At 43.2% G+C, this 11,202-nt stretch overlaps 1 protein-coding gene across 2 annotated transcripts; it reads left to right on the top strand.

Annotated features, from left to right (window-relative positions):
* The first annotated feature begins 6,586 nt into the window (after positions 1-6,586).
* On the top strand, positions 6,587-10,564 carry LOC138101628 (sushi, nidogen and EGF-like domain-containing protein 1). Of its 2 annotated transcripts, none has more exons than XM_068999397.1 (8): positions 6,587-6,715; positions 7,445-7,489; positions 7,581-7,616; positions 7,903-8,033; positions 8,788-9,069; positions 9,216-9,353; positions 9,814-9,954; positions 10,446-10,564. In XM_068999397.1, exons 2-7 carry the CDS (start codon positions 7,453-7,455, stop codon positions 9,949-9,951), a joined length of 762 nt encoding a protein of 253 aa, XP_068855498.1. In that variant the 5' UTR covers positions 6,587-6,715; positions 7,445-7,452; the 3' UTR covers positions 9,952-9,954; positions 10,446-10,564. The 2 variants fall into 2 exon arrangements, with proteins under 2 accessions (XP_068855498.1, XP_068855497.1); XM_068999396.1 differs by having other exon boundaries at positions 9,814-9,991.
* Positions 10,565-11,202: the final 638 nt, after the last annotated feature.

Here is an 11,202-nt window from a genome sequence, read left to right as displayed (position 1 = left end):
ACATCCATGTATGACACATTCAGTTCATGGAGCCCTTTCAGACCATGGTGATGATTTTTTTTCTAGAAAAGACTGCACCAAACCCTACTATTCAGAGGGTCTCCTAGTATGCTGCACCTCCTGCAGCCTTTCAGTCCACAGGACCAGCCTAGGGTTAATCTAAATAAAACACTCTGAATCTGTGTAATGTGAATGTCAACCCTAAATGTTGTGTTGTGCAGATCTGCTCCTTTTGCTCTACAGCAGATGCTAATGTATGTACACTCTTGTGTTACTTCTGGTCAGCATAATTTTGGCTCGACTTGAGCCATATCCATAGTTTCCCAAAACACAGATAGCTGGAGAGTACTACACTGCCTATAGAAAGTCAGCAATTACAGAAAAATTCCTTGTTATATTACTTGTCAAGATTGGAATTTTGGTGTTACAATCCGGCCAAAATTCTATTACCCAAAACTACGGTAGGCCGAGTCCAAAAGTTTTTGACACACCTACCAAAATCAAGCACAGCTGAGAAATGTTTCTGTACTCAGTCCAGTGTTCCTCTGTTGGCCTTTTTTTTTTCCTCTGCCTTTTCAATGAAAGAGGGTCTTTCTTTGTTCTTTTTCATTTGAGTAAGTACCTCATAGTCTAGCCACCTGCTTTCTCTGTCTCTGCCGGAGGGCTGGGGAAGAGAATCAGAACTGCAAAAGCATAAAAATCTCATGGGTTCAGATAAAGACCATATAATAAATGAAGAAGGAGTAAAGAAAAAGAAAAGGGATGTAGACTCAGTCACCCACCACCTCCCGTCAGCAAACTGGGGCCCAGGCATTCTCTAAGCAGTGACTACTTTGGGAAGAGCTTCTCTCCACCTCCTGCAATTTCACTGCTGAGCAAAGTCCTGGATGATACAGAATATTGGTTTGGGTCACTTTGAATCCAAGATGTGCCAAATCCCATCACTTTTCCAACCCCCACCTGCTCATTGAGAGAGCATGAGAAGCAAGGGAGGTGTAGATGCTGTTCAAACACTGGTCAGCAGTAATAAATCACCAGCATGTTGTCCATGCTCCTTTGGTCCCAGATCTGAAACACAACCCCATATGGGTTGTCAGAAAGAAGTCTCCAGCCCAGCCCAGTGTAGAGCAGGAGCACTACTTTTTGTTTTATTTAACAGTCATGGATGGCACAGATGTTCTGAACCAGATGTTTTTAAAATTTTCCCAAAATTGTAATGCCTCAGAGAGATTTCCCTCTGCACCTTCGATTCACCTTTTCTCCCTTTGGCTCAGCTATACACAGACAGACTGCTTCTGTCAGTATGGGAAGTCACTCTGAGAGTTTGCTGAGCTCAGGAATTTCTGGGCACCTGAACTTTCAAGGAAATTCAAAACAAGATGACAGTAATCCCCTGGGGAAGGCAGAGGCTATTTTGAGGGTAGAAGACTGCAGCACCCTTCTGGAAGCATTTTACTGTGCCAAAGTAAACACTATGTTGAACACTGGAATCTGTCAGTAAGAGTAAAGGGAGACACCAGATGTAAAAGGACTTACTATAAATGATACATGAGATATGTGTCGTGCTGATGTTAAAATTAGAGCTGGTTTTTAACATTTCATAGAGGACAAAGACATGCATGCTTTTGTAACCAAATTCCTGCCACGGCAGGATAGGCAGAGTCTGGTTCTGGCAGGGGAACGTCTCGTTGAGGTGGCATTTAATCATTGTCATAGGTGTTCTTGTCACTTGAGACAGCACAAAATTTTAAGTCTTTTTTCCCCTTCTCCTCTCATCATTTTCATGAACTGCCAACAGAGAACTGAGAAATTTCTCCACAAGAGGTTTTCAATGCCAGTTTTAATTAGAGCATTTGTGTTAGCACTAAACAGTCAGAAAAAAGTTCAAGGCTGAATTTACCCACTCACACAAGATCTACTCTTCTAAATCCTGTAAAACATCTGCACAAACCTTGTGAAAGCTGGCTTCCTAAATCCTGAGTTACTGTATATCAGGTTTGATTTAATTGGAGATCTTTGTGGCCACACACTGTACCCACTATGTAGAGTCCCTCCCTCATAAAAAAACCCATGAATCTCCTTGTCCCTCGTAATTGTACACAGGTCCACTTAAAACTCAGTCCTAGTTCAAAGCCTGCTGACAGGCTGTGAGAAGCAAACCAGTAGCACAAATAATGCACAAAGCAGCAACAAGAGGGTTGTATGAGTCACTGTTAAGCAGATCTGACTGCCTGGTAGGAAGAAAAAAAGAAAAAAGAGGAAGGAGGATGTACAATATCCTTTACCTTCCCCATCTCTTTCGTGGAGAGCACTGAAGTTCTCACCAACAAAATTTTCCAACACAAAGCTTTTTTCTACCAGGTGTCACCAATACTTAGAATAAAAAATAATTAGTTCTTCTGAAAATGTTGCTTTTAACCCACAGTGAATCTTAAATGGTCAATGGTCAACATGTTTTTTTTGGATAAAATCTTCTCTACCTGGATGCTCTTAGGCTTCCCTGGGCTCTAGAAAGCCTGAGTGCATTGTGCAGTGTTCAATGTAATCATAAAAAGAAGCTACAGTCTGATCAAAACCAAAAATAGCCTCTCAGAATAGGTTAGCTGTGTAATTTGAGCTTCTTAGTCTCAACTGTAGCTGGAAACTGCTGTCAACAAATAAAATTCCTTTCTAGTGCAGTGCTGGTCAACTTTCCAGAGCATACTTGCAGATACAGCAACTTTCCAGATACAGCTGTCATTTTGGCAGATTGTTAATTCACACCACAGCACACAGATGCATCCTAATACAAATATAATTCAGTCGCAAAAAATGCCTGGTAAATACTGAAATTTTTTCCTAAAATGTTATGTTCTGTTGACAGACCAGCTTTGTTTCATGGCTGGTTTGCCCATGTGATTCAGATCCAGGACTGAAATGGTTTCAGGTAAAATCACACACGCAGGGGAAAGGGGTGCCACAGCCAATATCAGGATGTGCTCAAAGCCTTCCATCTGTTCCAGGTAATGTAGAACTGAGTTCTGACTAAGGTGCTTTTGCACCTTTAAAAACCCTTTGCTAATTCACAGTTGTTGTTTTTGCTAAGAAAGCTGTAGTTTAAAATCTTAAAGCTTTGAAATCAAATATGTGTTAAATTAAACTGGGTTATTCTAAATTATGTCAATTTCAGTTAAAAAGAAAGATATTACTTTCTTTTTAAAATTATTTTAGGCATTAGAAATTATTTCTTGACATAAGTAAGGGAATAAAAGTGGAATTTTGGAGATCTTGTATTCTTTTTCAAATCTGAGTTTTAGCTCTAGCAAATTTTTAGCAGTAAAGAAGTACTCTTTCTCCGTTTATGGGTAGATTTTTTCTTAAATGAGCCTTTGCTAACAAAAAAGAATGCCAGTTTCGATAGAGCACCCACAGACAAGCCCATTTTAAATAGATTATTCTTGCTTTTCTTTTTCATTTTCTGAAGTATGACAAGCCAGTTGAATCACAAATTTAATAATGTGTGCTCAGATTTTTATTGCAAAGCTGTAAATGAGCTTCTTTTTGTGTCTCCTTGCATTTGCTTCTCTATTCAAAGGCTCATTGCAAAAAGCAACTAATGATAAATAAAACCCAAGTGTCAACCAGGGAGGTGTTCCCAGTGTCTCTTTCTCTCTACACTAATTAGGGGGCATAAGAAATTTAAGCACAGGGATTAAAAGCAAACAGAGACACCACCAGGGAGCAGATACAGGAGCTTTCACTACAAACTGGTACTGACAGATATTAATGCAATAAACTCAGTGCAACACTAAACCATCACTGACCTCCTGTTGCTGCAGAGTGGGAGCTGCGCTGCATCACTGGGGCTTACAGAGTCCTTTTAGAAAGCCTGCTGGCATCCCCAGCAGGTTTCCTGGAGGAGTCAAACAGAGATAAGCAGCATCCAGCGACCAGCCAGATAATCTGCTCAGTGCTCCAGCCGAGAGCCTCCTCAGCAGGCAGGTGCCTGCAGCAGTGACTGATGGCATCATCCCAGCACGCTGGGGACAGCGTGTCACCCGTAACGGGGTCAGGCCGTCCTCGCCACACACTCTGGGGACCCTGATTAAAACATGCCATGCCTGCTTTCCCCTCCCGACCGAGGCTGCCCTTGGGCGGGACAGGCGATCCTTCAGGCGGCGCTTTTTCCAGCGTCGTGCGGAGATCATTAGCACGGCGGGAAGCGAAGCACAGGAGCTGCCTCATCACATCAGTGTCCCGCTAAGTCCTGCATCACAGCCCTGTGCACAGCCCTTTCCAGAGGCTTTGGGGGAAGGTGAGAGAGGCCACCCTGCTGGAATGCTGTGGAGTGAAGGTTCCAGAAGGAAAATGCAGCTGCTGTGTCACCTCCCTCCCTCCACCAGAAAAATAAAGAATTTATTGTGTTTAAGGCCACAGCTGCTGAGGAAGAAGGGAGTGAGGCTTAAATCCAGTGTTCTGTGATCAGTACCAGAGGGAAGAGGCAGGGAAGGGTGTTCTGCTTCTCTATTGTAACTCTTGCTGGTTCCAGTTGTATGAAATTACAACAAAAACAACCTCCTCAAGAGGCCAAACGCAGCAACAAATATTCACGGCACCATGTTCTAAGGCCAAGGTTTAAAACTAATGGGAATCCAAACTCCCGATTTCAGGTGTTTAAACAGACAGTTTTCCAAGCAGACGGAATTTGTGCCATTTGACTGAGCCTCCTTCAGGAGCTAAAAGTTGGATGCTCAGCAAGGAATCCATCAAGAATTTTGGGTGGCCTTGAAAGACATGACTCTCCAGACTGTGTCTTTCCCAGGCACCTCTGGCTAGGAAACTGTAGTTTCTCACAGTGGACAGAAAGAAGCAACTGAATTTCAGAAGAAAACAGTTATTTTAATTCAAACTCTATATGTAAATCTCTTACCTGAGCTGAAAGTTCAGTTCAATCTAGAGAAAAGGAAAATCAGTATTTAACACTAATCAGAATCAACATGATCCATTTAGTATTCAAGTCCCAGGACAAGAAGATATGAATGAAAATAAGCTTTAAAACCAGCATTCAGCAAGATTTCCAGCAAGCACAATTTTGCAGTTCATCCCAGCACTAGCAGCGCACATAAAAGCCGTGTGTTGTGATAAAGTCTTAAATCAGGGAGGAAGAATAGAACAAACCAGTCCCAAACCAAACAAACCTCTCCATGTTGCACTAAGTTACAAAGAGCAAGAAATTTCACACCATCTTGTCACCAAACACTGAAAGCAGTGACACAAAGTGACTCCCAACATTAACCTTTCCTTGGAATTCCACTGCTTCTCCCTGCAGGGCCCTGGCAGAGTTTTTGCCGATGTTGCTGGCTCTCTCCAACAAAGTCACACAGGATTTTATTCCTTGCAGGAATGTCCTGGGGATGTTTGCAGTGCAAGGACCGAGTGAGGTCCGGGAGTTGTGGTGAGCATTAAACTCTGACCATTCAGGTTTCTGACCTGGCTGGAGGGAGGAGGGTTGTGAAACTGACCCCAAAATTCTGGAGAATTTGGAAGTGGGAAGATCCTGTTGCTGATGGGATCCCACAAGAAGTGTGGGACCCCTGTGGGTGAGGCGGTGAGGAATCCATGGTGACATCCCAGCTGACTCTCCTCCATGGAGCCCCTCCAAAAACCCAGTGATTTCCTCAGAATTGTTTCCTCTCTCAACCCCTGTCCACTGTATCCAGGGAGACAGATTCAAATCTGACTGGTTTTTCCCAAAATTAATGAGAGAAGTCCCAGCTGAGGATTCTGGAGAAGTCTGAGCCCAGCTGCTGGACAAAGGAAAAACAACTTTAAAGAGCTTAAAGAAACCCATCTGGAATTGGGGGAAATAAGGTTTCTTAAAATATACCTGAGCAAATAAGGGGGTTGTCCTTAAAAAAAAAAAAAAAAAAAAAAGAAGAAGAAGAAGAAGAGACATAATGAAGGATTTCCCTGCAAAAAATGTTTTAAAATGCCAGGTAAATAAGGAACAAGAATTTTTCCTTAAAATAGAGAGAATAAAAGGTTTTTTCCCTTAAAAAAATCCCTAAAAATAGAGAGATTAACTTTCTTTTAGGAAAAAAAAAAGAAAAAAAAACCAACACTAAAAATGAGGGTATTTTAAAGGGGACTTTTTTCCTCCAAAAAATAGAATTTCAGTGTATAAGGGCTTCTTTCTTCTTCCTGCAAAAAAAGGCCAAAGTATATAATAAAGATTTTTCTTATCCTTCACAATAAGAAAAAGAAAATCCTCAAAAATCCCAAATAAACAGGGATAATCTATTTTCTTCCTGATAGTAAAAAAAGGAGATAAGGGATCTATACTTAAAAAATAAGTTTAAAAGTACTTTTTTTGTTTAAAAAAATTAAACCAGAGAGTAGAAGTTGAAAGTTTGGAAAGGGGCAAAAACATCACATATGGTGAGGAGGGATCCAGAGGTGTCTCCAGAACCCCAAAATTATTCAAAAAAGGGCTTCACTGTGCTTAAAAAAATATATATATATGGAGGAGCCCAAAATCCCCAACACGTGATTAAATGTCCCTTTCTAAAGAATCCAGGGAAAGCTCAGAGAGACTGGATGGGCGGAAAGTTGGCAAATTACGTGTTTTTGTAGTTTTTGTTTTGATAAAAGAAGGAGCAGGACGAGGTGAAAGCCAGCAATGTTGAGTGTTTGAGCTCATTTTCAGGCTGCAGTTCTTCGTTTCAACGTAATCCAGGTAAGGGAATTTTTATTCTTGTGGGATTTTGGTCATTCCTTTGAATACTGTCTCTTTAAAATCCTGATTTTTCATGGATTTATGGAAGATTTGTCCCTTTAAATGACCTAAAAATACATGAAAAAATGTAAATAATCCTAAATTTATTCAGAAGAAAAGGCAAAATTCCTGAATCCAGGCAAAGAAGGGGAAAAAATTCCTCAATTCATGCACACATATAACAAAAACTTAAGATTCAATTAAATAAAAATTAAATAGAATCCAAATAAATAGAAGATAAAAATAGCATTCATCTAAAAACTCTATTGAATAAAATGTCAATGCATTTAGAATTAAAAGTTAAAATGAAATTAAATAATCACTTAAATAAAATTTTTGATCAAAATTCAAGCATATTAAATTAAAAATTCAAAAATTAAATTTTAAAATTAAATTATATTAATGCTTAAAAATGCACTAAAATAAATTAAATTAAAAAGCCAACTTTTCAAATTCTTCAATTCTTTAAAGAAATGGTTAAAATACCACACATACACACAGCTCCACACACAAAATTCTTGGGAAAAGTGTGTGTTTGGTGTTTTAATGTGGATTTTTTTTGCCTCTGAAACCTCATTTTACTGCATCATCTGTTTTGGGGGAGCATTGTTGGTTTGCTTGTTTTTTGGGTATTTTTTTAGGTTTTTAGTGGTTTTTTTTAAGTTTTCCTGTTTTTTACAATTATTTTAGGGTCGAGGATGTCACCCACTAGTGTTTTCTTCCTCCTGATTTTAGGTAAAGGTTTGTTTCTGAAAAAGTGTTGTCATTTTCATCCCTGTTGGGAAAATGATTGATCAACTCATTTTCCTTCCTATTTTTTCCCCAGGTTCCATGGTGGACACCAAAACCTCATCTGAAAAAGGTGAATTTGGGGGTTTTGCCCCCAAAAAACATTATTTCCACCTAAATCAAAATTTCTCCCACCCACATCATACCATTTTCCCACTATTCTCCCCAAAATCCATGTGTTCCCCCTGTAATTCCACTGGGGTCATTCCCTTCCACCCCAGTTTCATCATGAAAACCCAGGAGAAGACACATCCATTTTTAGATAATCAAGACCACGGGAACCACAAATTTGGTGGGTTTGGCCATTTGTTGTTGGGTGAGAATTTGGGGGCAGTTCCCAAATCCTGGTTTTCCCACAGGGTCCCTGCTCTATCCCTATGGACCGCACCAGGGGGATAAAACTAACCCCAAACACGATGATGGGACATCCGAGGAGATCGCCCTCTCTGTTCCCTTTACCTTTTACGGCAAATCCTACCAAACCGCCTTCGTAGGTTACCCCAAGTTCCATATTTTTGGGAGTTTCCTCCATTTTTTCCCAATTTTCCCTCCATTTCTACTTAATTTTTCCTCTGTGTATGTGTGTGTCCCCAAAATCAACCCTTCTTGAGTTCATAGAGGGATTTGTTCTTGGACACTGAAACATCTTCAGATGGGTGGGGGATCTTAAGGGGACTGGCGCTGTTGGGGAGGTTGGAGGGACTTGGGGGGTCCTGAGGATGGTGGGTGATGGTGTGGTCCTTCGTGGTCGCATGGCTGGTGAGTCTTGAGGCAGTTGGTTGGTTTTGGGTGGCCCCATATGGGGTGGATCTTGGGGGTGTGTTGGTGGGTGTTGTGGGATCACATGGGTGGTGGGTTTTGCGAGGGTCCTGGAAGGGTGGATGTTGGGAGGGTTGGTGGGTGTTGTGGGGTCCTGTGGGTGGTGGGTCTCAGGAGGGTCCTGGGGGTTGTGGGTATTGGGGTTTCTATAGATGTTTGATGTTCATGGGGTCCCATGGGGTGGTGTGTCTTGGGAGGTTGGTGGGTTTTGAGGGCTTCTATGGGTGTTGGGGGGTCACGTGGGTGGGGGTTCCCATGGTTGGTGGGTCTTGGGGGAGTCCTGTGGGTGATGGATCTTGGGGAGTTGGTAGGTGTTGGGGGGTCCCTATGGGTGGTGGTTCTTGGGGTGCTTGGAGGGTCCATCTCAAGGACTCCACAGCCCAAGTCAAGGTGTTGCACCCACCTGCTCCTGGTGTCACCTCCAGGTGAACAACAATGGGGTGATCTCCTTCGATGAGCCCGTCAGACAATACACCCCAGACCCCTTCCCTCTGGCGGATGGGCACCCTTTCGTAGCTCCCTACTGGGGGGATGTGGACAATGTGCTGGGTGGGGACATCTTCTACCGCCAGACCACTGACCCGGCGCTGCTGGCAGACATCAGCCAGGATATCACCCAGTACTTCCCCAAAAGCCCCTTCACTGCCACCTGGGCCTTGGTGGCCACCTGGGACCATGTGGCCTACTATGGCTCCACCTCACAAAAGGTGAGGTCCATGGTCCAGGGGGCATGAAGGTCACTGCTTGGCTCTTGTTGACCCACTTGGTGGCCTTGGTGACCCACTTATTTAGACCTCCATGACCTATTCTTGACTCCCATGACCCATCCTTGACTCCATGACCTTTTCCGTAGGGCAACACCTTCCAGGCTGTGCTGACAAGTGACTCCAAGATGTTCTACATCATCCTCAACTACTGGGACATCCAGTGGACCACAGGGGCAGCGAGTGATGGAGATGCTGAAACAGGACTTGGGGGGACCCCAGCACATGTAGGTGGGGAGGGTGGAGGAGGACAGGGAGAAGGTTGTCCCATTCCATCTTCTGAGGATGATGATGATGAAGGTCAGGGATTGGCCCATCCCATTTTCTGAGGATGATGATGATCATGGTCATGATGAAGGTCCAGGAAGGGCCCACAACATTTCTGGGGAGGTCAAGTTGTCCTTTCCCATCTTCTGGAGATGATGATGATGATGAAGGTCAGAGGTTGGCCCATCCCAGCTATTGGAGACACTAATGATAATAGTGATAATTATGATGATGATGATGATGAAGACAGGAGATTGGCCCCCCTTCTTCTGGAGATCATGATCATGATAGTGAAAGTCATGGATTGGTCCATATCATTTCTGGAAGACACCAAATATGTTCACATCCTAACATCATTTGTGGGGCCCACCACGCCTTTGGGTAGGGTTGGCCCACGTAGATTCCCCCCCAATTTTCCAGGCGGGATTCAACAGCGGTGATGACACCAATTTCTACAACATTCCCGGATCCCAAACCGATGCCATCATCAACATTACCACCACCTCCAATGTCAAGGTCCCAGGACGCTGGGTCTTTCGAGTGATGACTTCCAGGTGACAGGTGTGGACCCCCCCAAGCTGAACAATGACTGCTGGTTGTAAGTTGGGCTTTTAGGGGAGAAAATTTGGAATGTTGAGGAAAGGAGGAAATCTGTCAGGGTGGAAAATTGGAAATGTTAAGGAAAACTGGGAATTTGGGGAGTAAATTCAGGGGTGAGGGGGAAAAGTGGGGATTTGGGGGGATAATTTGTGATTGTGGGAGGGTCGTTGTGAATTTAGGGGAAGACTGGGGATTTTTTTTTTTGTAAAATTGGGTATTTGGGGGGAACAATAGGAATCTTGGTTAGTATATTGAGAATTTTGAGGCAAATGAGGAATTTGAGAATGGGACTTTTAGGAACAATTGGGAGTTTGTTGGGGAATGGTGGGGATTTTATGAGATAATTTGCGAGGAAAATTTGGATTTTTTGGGGCAATATTGGGATTTTTTGAGGATATTGGGGATTTGGCAGAAAGGGGTTCTTCCTCTTGGGCTGTTGCTGTCTCTTCTAGGTGAATCGAGGGGAGTGGGGCAGAGGGACATCAGTACTGCCACCGTTGTCACCGAGGAAGTTACTGCGAAGGTCAAGGTTATGTCAACTTCTACCAGAGTAATAAAATTGCAGCCAAGACATTGCGGTGTCCATATCCTTGTCATTGTCATGGCACCTCTGGTGATGTTAACACACTCATCTCACTGTCACTGCCAGTGTTCCACCAGTTACAGGAGGTCTGAGGGGTTTTGGGGTGAAATGTGACTGAATTCATCCAATTTTGCCTTTTTGGGTGTTAATTTCTGGGCTCTTTCACAGTATGAAGTTACATGCACATGGCACCCATGTGTACAACAGACACAACCCACAACATATAATTTGACACACATCCACCCCCCCCCAAAATATTACATCTAAAACATCACAAGACACAACTTTACCCTCCCCACCCTTGACCCCTACTCACAGAATCACAGGATCATTAAGGCTGGATGAGAACTCCAAGATCCTCAAATCCAACCTTTGACTGAACACTCCATGTCAAACAGACCACAGCACTGACTGTCACATCCAGATGTTTCTTGAACACTCCAGGGATGGCGACTCCACCACATCCCTGGGCAGACCATTTCAGTGCCCAATCACACTTTCTGTGAAGAAATTCCTCCTGATGTCCAGCCTGAACCTCCCCTGGTGCAGCTTGAGACCATTTCCTCTTGTCTTGCTGCTGATTGCCTGGGACAAAACATTCATTCCCACCTGGCTACAACCTCCTT

The sequence above is a fragment of the Aphelocoma coerulescens genome, unplaced genomic scaffold (genome assembly GCF_041296385.1).
Source record: "Aphelocoma coerulescens isolate FSJ_1873_10779 unplaced genomic scaffold, UR_Acoe_1.0 HiC_scaffold_374, whole genome shotgun sequence".
NCBI lineage: Eukaryota > Metazoa > Chordata > Aves > Passeriformes > Corvidae > Aphelocoma > Aphelocoma coerulescens.
This window is presented reverse-complemented; position numbering and strand designations above follow the sequence as displayed.

Coding starts and splice junctions, on each gene's coding strand:
- LOC138101628 (XM_068999397.1), top strand. CDS start 7,453: ATGTCACCCACTAGTGTTTTCTTCCTCCTGATTTTAG. Junction 9,070..9,215: donor ATGGCTCCACCTCACAAAAG/GTGAGGTCCATG, acceptor CCTTTTCCGTAG/GGCAACACCTTCCAGGCTGT. Junction 9,354..9,813: donor TTGGGGGGACCCCAGCACAT/GTAGGTGGGGAG, acceptor CCAATTTTCCAG/GCGGGATTCAACAGCGGTGA.